The sequence below is a fragment of the Grus americana genome, chromosome 5 (genome assembly GCF_028858705.1).
Source record: "Grus americana isolate bGruAme1 chromosome 5, bGruAme1.mat, whole genome shotgun sequence".
Classification (NCBI taxonomy): domain Eukaryota; kingdom Metazoa; phylum Chordata; class Aves; order Gruiformes; family Gruidae; genus Grus; species Grus americana.
In genome coordinates this window covers 14,127,489-14,145,545 of record NC_072856.1, presented here as the reverse complement: position 1 = coordinate 14,145,545, position 18,057 = coordinate 14,127,489, and the positions used below count along the sequence as shown (strand labels likewise).

The window sequence follows — 18,057 nt, the reverse complement described above, 5'->3', positions numbered from 1 at the left end:
TGGCTGAGAATATGACATTCAGGAAACAACAACTCAATGTTGTCAGCTCATAAAAGCACTTTGAAAATAGCTAACGTGCCAGAATGAAGATTAAATTCAGAAAATTAAACAATATTAAAAGTTATGCAGAAAAATAAGTATGTGATCATGTAACTCACATCTCCTTCATTGAAGGAAGACTGATGAGGCTTATAGGGCTAAAATAATAAATGAGGATAAAACAAAATATTCAATATGCTTGGTGTATTGTATAACTTGAAGGCATTACCCTAAATAAATGGCAAAGTTACTGGACATACACTCATGGAACCCAATGGTGATCTGATGACACCATAGCCTCCATTTTACTGGCTGCAATTGAAGGGATAAAGAAGATTAAGGACAAAATTCACAGTTCAAAACTGAGAATTCCAGATCTCTCTTTGTTAACAACTACACTAGCTGTTTATTAATCATACAGATTCAAATCTAACACCATGTGTTAGTGAGGTTGGACAAGTCAGTCAAACAATTTTGAACTAGCAGCAAAACCAGTTGTTCTTCCTTTAGAATGATATCCCAGTGCTTTAGGCACCTCCACTCAAACACAATTTTTTTTTTTTTTTAAATAAAATAAAACTGAAGAGAATACCACACAAAGATCCCAGGCCAGGTAGACAGTGATGACTATTTGGAATGCAGCCCCAGTGACCAGCTAACCATAGATGACACTGGCTCACAGCGTGAAAAATACCCTAAAAATATGTGGTTTAGGGACAGGAAGGGAAGACTTGTGTTTGGAGGTTTGTTTTTTGGTTGGTTGGGGGTTTTGGATGTTTTTTTCTGTTTGGGGTGGGGTTTTGGGGTGTTAAGGAGGTTTGGTTGGTTGCGTTCCCCCCACACACACCAGGAGCTTTGCGTATAGACTTCAGATACTAACACAGCTCTACCTGATGATCTGTCAAATCTATTCTTTTAACAAGGAAGAAAATGCGGGGGTTTTATATAGAAAAATTCTTCCAAAATAATTTGAAAATCCTGGTATTCAAACACTTAAAATACTTTAACTTTTTAAGCTTCACACAAACACAGGAACACAAGTGTAGTCTGTATTAACCTCAACATTTTAAGAAGTTTAGTCTTTAACTATGTACTACAATACTAGATTGTTAAAATCTAGATTTATTTGTGTGTTTGCCTTTGTAACACACACACACACAATAAAAAAAAGTAAAACCACAGTGCCAAACACTCTTGGTTTAACCTGTTGGTCACTGCATGATTTTTCCCTAAAAAAAAAAGCTAGTCATAGCTAGCCATAACACAATACCCATACTAACAACATATATCAATATTAAATCAGTTACTGTGAATTTGTTTACAGTTTCTAAGTGAAATGCAGAAGACATGATGATTTTCTGAGATAAAACACACACTGCTTTCAACACCACTTCATATTACCGGCCGGGTCACCACTGGAAGTTACTGAATTTTAATCAACACAGGAAAAAAGTATTTAGAAAAAGGATCCCTTGCTTTAGAGGTTAAACCTCAGGTAACATTAATTTTGAAAACTATTTTTTAATATATAACACACAAGAATATTTTGGTATAATTGCTAGAAAAGGTGGTGATATCCAAAACACTGTTGAAACTTACGTAGTACTTAATTTGGTAACTAGGGAAGATCATTTTCATACAGATCACAAAAAATTGATTGTACGTCTTTCAGAATCAAGCACAACTACAATGTTCTTTGGAGAAGTAGGCTGGAGAGTTTAACGATTGTTCAATTTATCCAAAGTAGCACTTTGCAAATTCTCATGAGCACCACAGCAGCAGTCACAACCGAACAGTCTGAGATGAAGCCAGCCTTTTCCTTTGTAACAGTCGAGTTCAGCTTGCAACACTATCAAAAATAAAAGAACTGTAAGCTAATTGCTGGCAAGTATGACGCAAGCGGTTTCCTAGGTAACAGCCCAAGTTGCTGAAGTGCCTGATCCAGCATTTCCTCATCTGTTTGCACTCACACCAGCAGTCTGACAATGTAGTCACTGCATCCTGTTTCACTCAACAGCCAGCGAAACACACTAAGCTTAACCCTTGACTAACATCTTTACAGTTAATCTATCGTACTTATAAATTAACTTTTACAGCAATGTTTTGTGCATGCATTTTTAATTCTCACAAATGCACTAGCTCTCTACACTTTTTAATTAAGAAGGAAAACAAAAGAAAGAAAACATCATCTAAAATTAAAAGATGTTACGTATTCTTTTATTTGCATTTGCACTACTGAAAGTTTCTGCCACAAATCAAGTTTAAAAAAAATTAGTCACCTGTAGACTTTACATAAAACATCAAATTATCCATATCTCTCATTTTAACTTTATAGTTCCAGAATTTTCCCAATTTTATACTATACCCAAGGTAAATTAGATCCTCTAGATGTTTGTATCAAACTACTTCTCATTCACTTCAAATAGATGTGTATTCCTATATAAGTAGGAAGCATGTTTTAAAAATGTATCACAAAACAGTTACTGTATACACCAAGGAAAACAAAAAACACATTTTGATCTTAAAAAAAAAAATGTAGAGACTATGTATCTCATCAGTGAGCTATCTTTCAGGGGAACTGCATATTCTACAGCAAATAAAAAAATCAAACACATTAATAAAAAAATGCAAATATTGGCTGTTTTGGTAATATATTGCACAAAAACCAATTAGTTAATTTTAGGGTTTATTTTTAAATGCGAATTTGGTAATTTCAGGACATGAATAAACATGAAACAAACTATTTCCAGCACGAAGCTTTTATGTGCTGACATCAGTGCTTATCCAGTGTAAAACATAACTGTTTTTCTGTACTACGGAATAGTTGTGGGGCACAAAGAAAGCAAAAATGCAAGATTAAAGTAATCATTTTTGGTTAAAAATTCTGGGCAATGCTTCACCAAGGCAAAATGCACATGAAATTTACTGCTGAAAAAAAATCTCCCACTTCACTGACTGATCTGCCCCGTGCAATTTTAAGTGGGAAATCCCCTAAAGCATTCTGAAATAGACAGATGTCACCCAGCCAGAACAACCTGTCACAGCAGCTTCCTGACCACTAAAGAGAACTAGGTATTGAAAACATGAAGGTGCAGGGAGGAGGCAACATTAGGGACTTTTCACTATTTCTTTCACAAAAGCTTATTCACTCAGGAAGCCAGGTTCATATAAAGTTAGAACTGCTCCAAAATGAGATCTAAAACTGTCCTGATTTTCCAGTAACTGGAAGTCTCATTCTTTCAAATACATCATGGATTCTCCAGTTTCTTGGGAGGCCTTCTTGCTCAAATCTAGTATTATAGCTTATCCATATTCCAAAACACAAAATACAAAGTGTTAGGCCAAAAAGCTCAGGTGTACAGACAAACAGGCAGCCTGAAATAAAACTCCAAGGAACAGAATGCAGGTACATACTGCCAACTATACTTATCTAGAAAATAAGAAACAAGAAAGGGCTACCATGTTTACACAATACGATCAATGCTCTGGCTTTGTCAGCAATTAATTATTTGTTAGCATCTCAGTGATGTTTTTCTCTAAATGCAGATGTTTCCATCAGCAAGCTTTTCTACTCTATTAGTATAGTTTTCCTCTGCATTACTCCTTAGCTTCTTCCCATATACCTGCATTCCTCTTCATTCTGATGCTGCAGGACCCAGTAGGAAGCAGGTAGGTAGGAAGGCAGAAGAAAAAAGAAAGAAATGTTCTCTTCACCAATATACAATAGTCTTCAGTTAAATGGAAAGCCAGCTCAGGAAAAAATAAAGGATGTAGTCTGGTATGTGATTATGGAAATTTCAGAAAGCAATCAAGTAGTTTCAGGGATGAAGAGGCAATGATAGGCAAAAAACCTGTGACGACACAAGGCATTCTGAGGAACCCAAATATCACTGTAGGGGGGCGAAGCAAACCAGCACAAACTAGTGAGACTATTGTTGCAGGGTTATGCTGGGATACCAAAGACTCCCACACTAACTCTATTCAACAATGTATCAGGGAACCCCGAGAAAAATCATGAGCAACATGACAGCTTTAGGTTATGGGATTCAAGGTTCAGACAGGTTCTCCAAAACTAAACCATAAAATGGTTGCTGAAGACATCTTTGATAAAATGAGTTTGTAGATGCTTGGATTAGAACCAAGTAGAGAAACATCCACATACGAGTTCTGTCAGAGGGCACTAAAAAATACTTATATCTAAATAGGAAAATAAGCACCAAGTGACTTTAACATTTCAGTTATGTAATTGATATCTAACAAGACCATTTTGTATAGAAGGTTAGCCTCTATAAGGCTTGGAAGTCTATCCAAATACTAACAATTTAGTACTTTTACAATACTCAGAATTGTTACCTGCCTTATAACAATCCACAGAATCTGCCATCATGATATACAGTTTTTCTCCAGCTCTGTCCCCTGCTACACTTTGACTGGGACACGAGAAGAAAAATACAGCTCTGTCCACCAAACTAGAGAACCTCCCAAATGACGCTCATGACAAGACAGATGCAGGGAACTCACTGTTCTTTATGACTGGCTTTTCTTGGCTTACCCCTCTTCCTGAAATCTGCAGGGGTACCACTGCAGAACAGCTCAAAAAGTGAAGCAGAGCTGATGGGAAGAAAAAGACAGACCTGGGACACAGCTGGGAATCTAACAGACATACTGAGCCAAAGTATTACTCAGAAATTGGAAATAAAGTTCAAAATTTCCTTTAAAAAAAAAAGTTCTGCAAAAGTCCAGTTAAATTTGCTTGCCATGTGGAGGCAAGTAAAGCTCAAGACATCAGGACAGAAAAATATTCCTCTGCTCCTACTGGCCCTGTTACAACCCAAGCTGTAATCAGAATGAAATACCTCAATTAAATTTGTATATGAATGTCAGTATTATAAAGGTCACGCAAAGCTTTCTTGCAGATCTCAAACATCGCCAGAAGGTACATTGACAAATACAAAGCCTCTAATTCTTTCCCTCCACTTTGAATGGAGGAGAAGTGAAGAGAGTAAGATGTTCAGTATTTATTTTTTGAGGCACGGTTCATTCCCTGTTACCATTAGTCAGCCAGCTACTCTTGCTATAACTCCAGCACTTGAGCCAATACTACTATTTGTCCCTCCTCACTTGCTTACAATAGGAGTTAGGCAAAACATAAACAAGATGGCTAAAGGCTTAGTCTTCTTAAAAGCAAGCAAACAAACAAACCCTAGAAAACCTTTGTCCCCTCTATCCAGGAAATAAACAGAGGATTGTTTTCAGCTTTGAAACTACTGAAGACATACAGATTCTCTTTGGGCAGCAAAAAATAAGTTCCTAACTACAAAAGCCTACATATTAAGAGCTCAGATCTTACAAAAAAATTTGCAGTTACACTTACAGAGAATGAAGCAGGTGAACAAGCACCTTGTATCTAATGTGCATAAGTAAAAGAATAAAACAAAGAACTTTGCAATATTGTATAGTATCAAGGTAAAGGATAAGGTCTGCAGGAGTATGTAAAAATAAACAAACACAACTTTTCAAATTCAGTCTACTTATATATCATTTTTAAATAACGGAAACTTACATGGTACTCAAGTAAGGGATTCTAGAAATATTTTTAGGCTGTAAATGCAAAGAAATATTTAATTCTTCTATTTTATAATTTATGGGTTACCAAATATTCTACACATTTTTCTTTGAACAATAATTTGATTGCTAGGTTTCTAAAAAAGTAAAATGTTTACAGTCAGAACATTTTTATGTCTTTGCTGAAAGATACTTGTAATTTTGGACCAAATTATGTTACTGATCTTGTAACATGTACAAAGAGAAGGAACACACTGGTAGGAAGAGGTGCTAAAATTATTGTAAAAACAGCTAAGGACAGGGAAAGAGAAAGAAAAATGACATTTCAAAAAAGACAAGACAAGCAAGCAAGCAATTTACTATTGAATTACATTAATCTCCTGGGAAATTATTTTTCTTGTCCTTTCAAGACCCAAATAATTAAAAATAAAGATGTGCCTTCTAAAAATCACACTAATCCTGTCCATCACCAGGTAAGAGAAAGGGACATAGCTTTAAGAATGTATTCATTTGAGATTGTTAACACTTGCTACTAGAGAGCTAAAGTTATAAATTACATTAAACCCTGTGAATTTTTAAACAAGTAAGGACTATAATCTCAATCCTTAAACACTGTTAAACACATGTTCTTTTCCACTTGAAAGCTTTAAGAGCTCTGCTGACTCTAGGGAGCTTCTTAATAGAGTAAGTGTTAAGGCAAGTATAAAAGACTTACAAATCTTTAGCAGTGAGATTTTAACAGCAACTAGTCTCATACGAGAAAAACGACATAAGACTAACTATATACCTTCATAGGCCCATTATTAAAGCTGTATTGACTTTTGCAGTTAATCCTGAAATGGTATGTCTTTATTAAATGAAACACAGTTTGAATCTTTTCTAAAGTTGTCAGAACAGTTGTTGTTCCTGAACGAGGTATCAATTTTATGTTTACAGATACAAAATCAGTTTCTAAATGAATCTGTCTTGAAATTTTATCCTTAATCATCTTAATAACAGGTTATGCAAATTTCATACGTAAGCACAGAGGTCTTACTCAGTTTGACAATTGTTTGAAGCTCAGGGTCCTTTAACTAGTTTTGTTTTTTACTCTTCATAAAAAATTGTTAACCTTCACACATAGACGAGAGTACTATTTTCTTCTTCAGAACATTCTGCAGATGTCTCCGATATGATGGTCATTGTCTCAGAGGGTTTGAAAACAGGCGACCCTTAAAAGCAACAGCCAGCATCTGCCTCTGCTCATCTACTCCTGTTTTCTTATTTTCATCTTGAAATTATAGAAAAGCACTTGCAAATCTATTCTTTTCAAACTTCTTTAAAAATTATTTGACATCTAACAAACAGGCTGTCAGTTATGAAAAATAAATTTATTTATTGACAATGCAATGACAAAAAAGACTGGTCATTAACATAAAAGCTGTTCCAAACTCTTCTTTCTTAATAAACCCAGAAACTCCAAATAGAAAGAAAAATTAGATTTTCAGTATTACTATGGGATGGAAACCTTCTGTTATGTTGAATAAAAAGGAGTAAGAAACTCTGATACAGATTCTAATTAATGATTTTCTAGAAGTACATAAAAATAAGTCAAGAGATACTTGTAATCAAAATACTTTCAACTGTGCTTTGCCATAACGGCACAAAGCTGTTATTTACTTCATGGTAATCACTCATTTTAACTTCAGACATACTACATTTCTTTAATCATTGGAAAGATCCTACATAACATTCCTCAGCTTTTTACTATTAAAAAAAGACTAGAAGATGCCTAGTTAAATATCTGTGTGCATAATCAATTGAAATTCTCTCGTTGCAAGTTTCATTTGAAATTTGCTTTGTAAGTATGCTTCAGCGACCCCCAGATAATATGCTGCCCCAAAAATGCAGTTAGTGGAAACAAGGACAGAAAGAGGACACATACAGGATGGACAACACAAGCTTGCTTGTATTTTCTAGTTAAGACATGAAACATACTGCTCTATTCTATACTCACATGTTAGAAAGAACCAAGCCCCTGTCATCATTAATGCATTTATTTACCCCAGTTTGTAAGCAGCAATACACAGTAGGTACATCTGTGTTTCAGTGCACTTTTGTATGGACAATCTCAATGGAAACAGTATAACCCAGACCAACATTCATCTTTCCCTGAGCAAAATCAAGCCTGCTTCTTGCCAGATCGGGCTAGTCAAGAGGAAAATTCTGCTAGCGTGCCTTGACTTCTTCCAGTCTGAGCCAATTCCTTCTGGGCAGTGCCAGAGCAGATGGCATTTCACAGGCATAGCAGGATCTAAACTTTTTCAGTCTGCTAATCACATCTTCAGGTTTCCACACAAATTTCCCTCCCCTACTACCAACACATAAGACCATAACTGCTTGCATCTACAAAAATGCATTTTAAATTAACTGAAATTTAATTTCATATTATGTAATGAGGATAATTCTAAGGGAGTGAGAACATGTAAGATACTATGGAATTGCAAGAGCGGGTATCAAAGATCCTGTGAGTGCATTTACACATTACACTGTCTAGGTGGCAAACCAAATGAAATGAAGACTAGTGTGGAAATTAATCAAGACAATAATCACTTAAGACTTCTCTCAAATACATGCCTTTCTTTTTAAAGTTAGCATAATTAAACTAAATGCATGACACTGAATTTTATTAACTACTAATGATGTTTAATAATTACAGAGATCAATCCCTGCCTGAGAAAGCTCACAAAAAGTTTGTTCAGATCTATCCCTTCCAAAGCTACAAGCCCAGGTAAGAGGCCATCCACTTCTGCAAAGGTTCCTTGGCCACCGTACATCTCTCACATAGAAGATAATGACATCTGAGGATTAGTCTTTATCAGTCATCAAATGTTGAAAAATAGTATGCGTGTCAGCAATTTGTGTGAAAGGATAGAAACTGTTCTGGAAAGCCAAAAGTACTAGAAAAACTCACTGATACCTGTTCTTAAAAAAACCTGTCCTACTTCTCATATATTAGTAACTTAGAGTACCTAGAAATTTAGAATCCCTTTAAGAGAATCTACCAGACAGAAGGAACAAAACTACATTCCTGAAGTGTCAAACAGGTATCACACAAAAGTGCTTAGAAGGAAAAGAAAAATAAATCCAGAAAACAAGTTATGATTGAACCTGAAATATTAAAGTGACTCTAAGAAAAATAAAAAGACCCTAAATATAAATACAGGCCTTCAATTTTAGGTCACATTGGAACAAAAATCATGCTAAATATGTGGACAGTGAGCCTAATATAAGAATGCCGTTTTTAGCCTTTAGTTTAGCTCCTGTCCTGTTAAAAAAGTTTAAGCTAATCAGTAAGAAAATGTAACATGACCAATAATGAAGGTTAAAAGAGACACTCTAATACCATAGTGCAGGGAGTCATTGTTAAGCTGTTATTTCAATAAAAGCGATAAAACTTCCCCCTGCAAACCTTAAGTTTTACACACTTTCAGAAGAGTTTATTCTATATTATGAACTTTGTTGATAAACCTGTACTGATAATAAACAGGCAGGTGTGACACAGGCTTGCTGTATCACCATCTAACAGTTGTACAGTTCCTCCGGGGCAGGGAAGCAGCACTGGCTGTTTTGACCATACTGAAAGTACTCACCCCAAATTAAACCAAATGCATATTTCTCAATTACTATTACCAGCATAGATATAGCTAAATCAACGCACCTATATTGCTAAATCATACCAAAAAGCCTGGAATGTTCTTCATAAAAGAGGAAGGATCTCTCAAAACCAAATCCAAAGCACCCAAATACAGCTTCACATGGTACATTTTCTATGGTACCTTGAATAGCTTAAAAATAGTAAATTATATGGAAAAAAGATCATTTAACATTCCATAAAGCAAACATTTATCAAATGAATGACACATGGAACACTTGCTGCAAATATGGCTTTAACTTAGTGAAGGTATTTGGGTTTGCATAAAGGAACGTTAATGCAAGCAACTCAGTGCAGGATAACAAAACTTGTCAGCATTACCATTCAATTAGCCATTTAATTGGAAATAAGTTAGTTTTTTCCGCACCTCCTGTACAATGTGAAGTTAGCACTGGTAGTTGTGAATGTTTTGCACAGCAGCACTGGTTTTCATAAATATTGAACTACCAGAGATATACAAAAACATTACTCGGATATCCATTCTGTCCCTCTCCCAGTAAATTTGCACTTGTTTCAAAGAAACATGCTACATATAAAATCTATGAAAAAGTAGAGATGGCCAAACACTTCAAAACATACTCCTGGTCACTAGCTGCCTGTATTTATATGAATTATGTCCTTTCCCAAAGCTGTATGATCCATTTTCAAACATAAAACTGCTATGCAAACTAATTTTATTTCAGCAGTCATTTGTTGTTATGCTGTCTCTAGTTCCCAGAACACTTCATTTTGTCACACTCGCTAATAAAGCCATTCACTTAACTGGTCTTCCTTAAGGACAGATCTCTCCGATCTGTTTCTGTCACACTTCCCCATCCCAAATACCATCATCTGTCTGTTTACTTGTTAACCTGTGAACTCTAATTTATTAGTGTCTGTGGTTCCTGTCTGTTTGGAAGGCTCTAGTACTCTTGTACTTCCACTTGATCCTTAAAGTTATTGATCCTTTTTATGCTTCACTAACATTCACTCATATATTACACAGTCTGCCCTGACCAATCCAAGTCCTCACTTTTACCTTAAATTTTCATTCCCACTATAGAGTTGCAGAAAAGTCTCATTTTTTTTTCCATTAAAATTTATTCTGTTGTGTCATTCCACCTTGCTAAGTATTGTTTTCACCCACTGAAAAAGTCAGTTGAAATTCAACATTTCCTTTCACTCCCTTTTACTCTCATATTAAACTATACTTTCAGCTTTCTCCCTCCATATAGATTTATCCTGGAAAAATGGGCGAGATGCCAACAAAATATTCTATGGTTGTAGCCTGCTGTGGTCTGCCCTCCCTTCTCATTTGGCAGGCAGAAGTTTCTCATCTGTTTTCCTCCGGAAGTTTTTGCATCAATGATGGAACAGACTACATCTTCCAGTTTCCCTCTGATAATCCTTACCTTTGAACAAAAGTACAAGATTTACTTTTTTCCATCTTCAGCAACTAGTTTCTGAACACTACACCTGATAGAGGTGGCTTTGATCAGTAATTTGTTTGAATGATGGTAAGGCTACATGAAGTTTTCATTTTTAGGTATCAGAAAACTAAAACAGGAGGAAAAAAAGCTTTTTTTAAAAAATATAACTTTCCTATCAAATGTCAAATAAGTCCCAGACTTTAACAGAATTCTTGCACACCAGCTCTGGTATTCACTCATGACATGACACTGCAGACTTGCTCTGTGTTGGGCATATTCCATAGGGTCTCTTTACATCCCACTCACCTTTTTTCATAAAACTTGCTGGAATTTGCTATCTTTGAAACCTCTAAGGTCATAGTATTCAGTCAGTTCAGTTGGTCATGTTTAACTATTAGGATGGTACTGTCAGGCATGTATGAGCACACATATATGTTGTGTCAAAAGATGAGTCTTTTCCTCAGGAAAAATACACCTGGCTCCTTGTAATTCTCTTCCCTTTCATATTTAACCTTACAGAATATACTGTTCACAAACTGCAGTGTAGAGGTTGTCCTCTTTGCCATTCTAGAGACTCTTCTGGAAACCTTTTGTTCCTCATCACTACAATTTTCTTTCATAAGTTTAAAATGTCTTCCTAGTCAAAGCTGAAAATTAGTACTTTATCCAATTTATTCTGTTACTTTTCTTTGTCACAGTCAATCACACGGCTCTTGGAACCTTCTCTCCCAGCTTCTTCTGTTTCTTTCCTACTGGCACTCTGGTCACACCACCCTCACCTTCCTCCAAATTTCTCCAGCATTTCCACAGCAGTTGTCTTTGATCTCCTTCCTTTCTCCTTTTACATTTTCTTTCCAGGAAACCCCACCTGCAGAAAGAGTCAACTCCCTTTGCTATGCTGATGACTTACAGATATGTTTCCCTGCTTTTAGCATACTTTTTCTGTCCGGAACATGAACTGCCACCAAGTTTTGGTTATCTAAAAACCAGCTTAAGGTAAACTTAGCTAACAGAGTTCTTAACTGCACTCACTCTCCCTAATAGCATTCTTTATCATTCTCTATGAACCACTGTATGGTCCTAATGGTCACTTTGCTAGAGGATACCATCTTAATCTCTGACCTTTCCACAGGTGTCTATGGGCAGACCATGCTCAAATCATCCTTTCTTTGCGGTATGATACTTAAAGAATTTAATTTCAGGATGAAAAAAAAAAGAAAGGAGGCGGGGAAGAAAAAAAAAAAAGGATGCAACTCTTGGTAAGAGTCTTCTCATTTCACATTTCATCTAGCACAAAACATTTTGTCATGGTCAGAGAGAACCAGACAGAAACAATATAATCCTAATCATTGAAATATGGTTGCCAAAACAGTTTTCCAAGACTGTTGCTTTCACCATGTAATCCTTCTCTTTGTATTTTCCCCACACTCAGCTGCATCTCACTGAAACTGATTACATTCACAGGTCAATACACCCACATTTCTACCTTGATTTTCCTCATAAGACAAACAATAAAAACCCAGGAGATATGAAGATTCTGTTAACAACAGAAACAAATCTTGACATGCAGGTACTTGTGGTAAGAGTCATAGTAACCATTAGGGGAAAACTTAAAATTTCAAAGAGCTAGTTTGTCAAATACATTGGAAGAAGAGTTACATTTTATGTTATTGGCTGCAATCAACAGGTAAAGGGTCACATGTTTCTAGGCTGCAAAGAGTATCTGAATTTAACAATTTTAAGACACTGTAAAATACATATTAACAGCCAGCTTCTGCACTAGAAAGTCTATACCTCAAGTACTTAAGGAGCAAGTATAATTAGTTTCACAAATAGGTAACAGACACAGATATAAACTGTCTAAGCAAATAAGGAACTTCCTTAATTTCAAGTTACATAAATATTTTAGACTCCTGAAATTGAGTCCTGATCTTCCTTGGGTAAGGCATCAAAGGTACGAGATACATTCGACCAGAAACTGGGGAGGTGGCGGTCAATCCAACAACCTAACCACAAAACAATTATTCCTGTAATTAGCAGAGTGCAATATGAAAGCAGTCTTTATCCATGAAATATCCCAGCCTTCCTAGGTGTTTGAACCTAGTCAGGTAACTAGGAAAAGTATCAGCACTGTTTGCAGACTGTTTTGGACACACATCCTGTATATTTAATTAGGAAGGCCTATTCTTTACTCAAGGAAAAATATGAATTTTAGAAATCACATATTCTTTCTGGATTCTGAAAAGTTCCTATGTATGAGTTTCTACACATGGTTAATTGCTCTCATATACATGTTCACCACCATGTTAAAGAAAAAAAAAATGTTTTACTACAATATTTTTCAAGACAGAGTGTTTACAAGATCTGCAATACTGACAAGAACCTTTTAGCTTCCCAAATCTGATTTGGCTTTCATGCAAAAAAAATAAATAAAATTAAGTGCTAAATATGCAACAGTCAATGAAGATAATCCCTTTGATACCAGCAGCAGTAGGTACAGCTAACAGACTAGCATCTGATTAATACATGCAATAAAAACGTCATCTACACAAAATTTGTAATACCAATCAATACTGCAGTCATACTGCTAATAAGCAATTTCTCTCTAGGTCTAAGATGAATAGTGAAGTAAGAATACAAAAAGCCTGTTTACTGCTAAAAACATACTAATTTCTGTGAGCAGGAGAAGTGTTAATACAGTAGAGTTCAGAAAAGACATTGCATTTTCATTATTTTTAACCCTAATTTTAGTCATATTGCTTCCTTCTATGTGTATTTATATATTTTGATAATGGCATTTAAGTACACTCACATAAAAAATTAAAGATATAATCTATTCAAGACTCTTTCCTCCCCCCTTAAACTACACTGTTAGCCATATGTACTGCAGAAAAGCCACACACAGCATGAATTTGTAGACTTCGGTGGCTAAAGTAAGCATGTATACTCATATAAAAGGTAAGAATAAAGGTAATTAATTTTATTAACCTTCCAGCATTGTAGTTGTCATACCTGTTCAAGTACAGAAAGCAATAATCTAAATATTTGTCATAAGGATTGCTCAAATTAGAAAGCATTTACAGGGTCGTGGTCACAGGGCCTCTTTCCACTTCTACCCCAGAAAACCCAGAAAACAGTGATAGCTCCATCCAATTCCAGTGTGCACACACTACTGGTTGCACATACCTGTTCCCTCCTCCACTCTCCATGCACACAGACCCCATAGAATTGTTGGCTTGAGCTTATTAATAAAAAAAACCCCAGTCAACTCAATATAATTATTTTCTCGTGTATTTACCTACACATAGAGTCAGGCATAATTTCAAATCAAAAAGTAACTGAAAACTTGAGGTCAATACTAGCATTCCCTATTTTCCTCAAAGCGTAACTCAAATCTACATAGGAGGAAATTTTTTCACAATGAGAACAATCAGCCATTGGAATAATCTCCCCAGGGAAGTGGTGGATTCCCCAGCATTGGACACTTAAGATTCAGCTGGACAGGGTGCTGGGACATCTTCTCTAGACCATGCTTTTGCCCAGAAAAGTGGGACCAGATAATCCTTGAGGTCCTTTCCAACCTAGGATTCTATGATTCAATACAACTGCCTTTTTTTGTTCTTATGTGCCCCTGCTTGTCAATGCTTATACAAACTTCTATATGCAAGAGGTTCATAACAATCATACAAAATACATCTAACAGAATCACAATAGCAACTTAGCTCTCATTCATCAAAGTATTCCTGTCATGGTGGACCTGCAGCATTTTCCTTGTACTCCACTGATCTTCCTAATAATGCTCATTAAACTCACTCTTAAAATATTGATATTGGAAAAGAATCATTGTAATGTTTTATAAAGATCTGCAAATCATGCAACCAGTCCTTAAAGGAAATTCACATAATAAATGCTCTCTGAAAAGCATTAAGTGCATACATTCCTTCTGTTTCAAGGAAGCAATATAAAAACCTAGTAGTGTTTATTCAAATAAAGCCACACATTATGGGCTTACTTCTTCCTCCCCCCCCCCAACAATTGATGTTTTATTTGCTCTCCAATGTCTGATCTCTCTCTAAGTCAGACAGGAGATCAGAGGATATAACCTGTGTTATCCTTACAAAATCACATATAAAATACTGCAGAGAACATATATCTATGAATCCCATTTAAACTGTGCCTAATAAAGCACAAATATTTATTGTAAAGCATAACAGGGTATTAGAAAAATAAAGAACTTCAGATCTCTTTGTTGTTTCTGTTCACTTCTAGTGATAACAAAGATATCAAGTTCTGGAAGTCTACCAAACAGTTACATTTTATTATGCACACCTATGATTTAAGTACTGCCAATAAACTCTACGTATTTAGTTATGGTTGACATTTATGATGTTACTTAAAGAATAATAAATGCCTTAACTTGAAATATGCGCATGCCTTTAGAAAGTGAGCCGAATATCAAAGGAAGCATTTAGTAACTTGCATAAGAACAAATATCTTCTATCATCTAGAAAGGTTAATGAAACCACATTTTCTGAGGTTTTTGTACTGCAGACAAATGTAACAGGAGAGCATTTACTATCCAGAAGGGAACAGAGAAAGTAAATTATTATACAATATTCCCTACATATCTTAACTGCTAGTACAATATTTTAATGTTTCTTTCATCGTATGCATTAGATAATGTGAAACTTATTGAACGAGTTATTTCTGAAGCCTGTTAGAGCATAGTTGCATTTTAACCTTTTGTGCAAAAACAATTACCGCTGTATTATTCTATTGTGCAAATGCAGGGAAAGAAATGCTCGAAAACTACACTGTTTCAGATTCACCTCGTATTTCCTTCGACCTATTTCACAGTCAATTACGAGAACTGCATTACGGAATACATGTCAAAGCAAAATTAGAAAATTTCATTTAGTATCTATGAATTTCGACCACAATAGTAGTAGATGGAGGATTCTGCAGCAACAACCACTTTCCAGAAACTGTTCACTTGCACGTTTATTAAATACACTCCCCTTATTCTCCCTCCTATAACGGGCTGATAATCCACTTGCAGCAGCCTCGGGCCAGTTCCACCGGCAACACGACTCGATGTTCCTGCTGTTCACGTGCAAGTTCCCAAATAAAAACAAACTCCCACACACACTGGGGGGAGTTTGCGCTACAAAAAACAAGACTCATTGAAAAGTTTTCCGGGAGGTAGAAACCAACAGAGTTCCATTCAAGAAAACTGAGCGTTTCGGGCAGCCCTCCAGGCTCTACTGAACAGCTCTCTCTTCAGTAAAAGGAGGTTTCTTAAATCGCATCAACCCAAACCTAATGTTAACTTACGTGGAGCTAGGAAGAGAAGGTGAGAGGGAGAAACAAGAGACAGTGATCTGCAAGGCAGAAGGACAGCTGCCACTCAAACAACGCCAACATTTGATAAATAATATCCCTCAAAAACTGATACTTCTTTAGCACTTGGCAATCATTTTGTTGATAGCGGGAAGAACCAGTAGTGCCCAGCAGCTAGAAAGCTGTGGTTTCTTTCTCTCGTCAAGTCTGCCAGAGGAGGCAGGTGGGTTTCGGGAAAAGAAACAATTAAAATAACAAGGTAGCTGATAGTTGAAGATGTTTGGTTTGGAGTTTTGTTTTAATCAATAAGTACTTTTTAATAGTTAAGATCGCATGAAAAGCGAGAGAGCCTTCTGTCTTAAAGCAAATACATTATTATGATTTAGCTTCTATACAGACATAAAGGATTATATAGATTCTGCAGAACCGAGTTGAGAAACCCGCTAAGGGACTAACATTTTCCTCCATTCTTCTAGCAGGAGTTTGACAGCAGACATGCAGCACAGACTTACACAGCAGCTAGGAAAAGCGAGTGGTGCTCATTCCTCAGAAAGTTTCACCCTCCAGTTTCAGAGAAACCTACCTGCTCTCTGGAAATGCAAGGCAACGAGGGTCTCCTAAACATTTTGCAGCTGCCATGGTAGCTGGCCGAAGTTTCCCCTAAGGATACGCAGCTAGATCTCCTCCTGGGTCTGATCACAGGCACTTTTTCCTCCACGCTGGAAAACCGTGGGTGGTGATGATGCTGGTGGTGCGCTCCTCGGCTCTGAGCCGAGAAGATGCCGTGCTCCCCGCCACACAGTGCCAGGAGGCAGCCTGCCACCCCGACCGAGCCGGCCAACAGCGGTCTGAGGGCTGGGGGGAGCGAGTGAAGGCTGGTGAGCGACACGAGCCACACCAGGCTGGAGAAGACCAAGACGAGGAGGCTCCGGCGCAACTTCAGGGGGCTCTGCAGCAGGGTCAGCGCTGCCACCGAGCCCAGCACTGTCAGGAGCCTGCCTAGGACCATATGCGGCTCGGCGGGGGCTTGGGGCTCCTCTTCGTGCCCCTCCGCAGGCAGCAACCACTGCAGCGCCACGAAGTCCCCCGAGTAGCAGCACACGGGAAGCGCCAGCAGCCACCAGCGGGTCGTGCCGCCGCCGTGCTCCCCGCGCCTGACGCCGGCCAGGTAGCAGGTGAGGAAGAAGAAGGCACAGGCGATGCTGAAGAGGGAGCTGAGGCAGCAGGACAGGCACAGCAAGGCGTGCAGCGGCCAGGGGCTCCGCCAGCCGATCCCGTCCTGCTGGTCCCCGGCGCTGCCCTGGCCGTGAAAGGCCAGAAGCGAGAGGACAACGGCGGCCAGGGCGCCCAAGCTGAGCAGAGCCCGGGAGGAGGCGGCGGCGGCGGTAGGGAACAACAGCAGAGAGAGGAAGCTCTTCGGGGGGTCCTGCCTCAGGGGGGTCGCGCAGGTCTTCACGTAGCCGTTCCGCAGGCTCTCCGGGCTGCTGCCGCTGGGTAGCGCCAGGGGGGCAGCCGCCCCGCCGCCGTCCGGCTGCTGGTAGTGCTGCGGGGGTTTGCTGGGTCCGTGGTGGGAGGCGGCCGCGGCTTCTCTCTCTTCCCTCATGGTGGTCGGGGACGCGGGAGGGGGGAGCACGGGGGAGAGGCGCGGGTCGCGCTAGCTCCGGCCCGGCCGCGCCTCCCTCATCTCCTCAGGAGAAAGGCGCCGGGCTGAGCCGCCGCTTCTCCTCCGCGGGCAGCGGCGTCCGCAGCATGGTGGGTAAAGACGGGAAAAGAGAGAAAAGGTAAAAGTCTCGCTCGCTCGTTTGCTTTCCCCGAACGGATCCAGCGGCAGGCACTCGCTGTCGCCTCCCAGCGCTCGCCGGCGGCCGTTGCCGCCGGCGAAGCCCCGGCGGGGGTGGGAATGAGGCAAGGAACAGCCGCCCGCCCGCCCGCCCGCCCGCCTTCCTTCACGACGCTGCACACGGCGCGCGCGGAAGCCCCTGCGGCGGCACGCGCCTCGGGAGCGGTTGC

The 18,057-nt window shown here is 38.6% G+C and overlaps 1 protein-coding gene across 6 annotated transcripts in view; it reads right to left on the bottom strand.

Annotated features, from left to right (window-relative positions):
• PDE3B (phosphodiesterase 3B) overlaps positions 1-17,969 on the bottom strand; it is a 90,708-nt gene extending 72,739 nt beyond the window's left edge. For 2 of the 6 annotated variants that reach the window (XM_054827982.1, XM_054827984.1), the window contains exon 1: positions 16,631-17,966. In XM_054827982.1, the coding sequence (XP_054683957.1) occupies positions 16,631-17,650 (1,020 nt within the window). In that variant the 5' untranslated portion in view covers positions 17,651-17,966. Of the gene's footprint in view, positions 1-16,630 lie in introns of all 6 variants that reach the window. The other 4 variants (XM_054827988.1, XM_054827987.1, XM_054827986.1 and 1 more) reach the window with 4 other exon arrangements.
• Between the last annotated feature and the right edge of the window lie 88 nt (positions 17,970-18,057).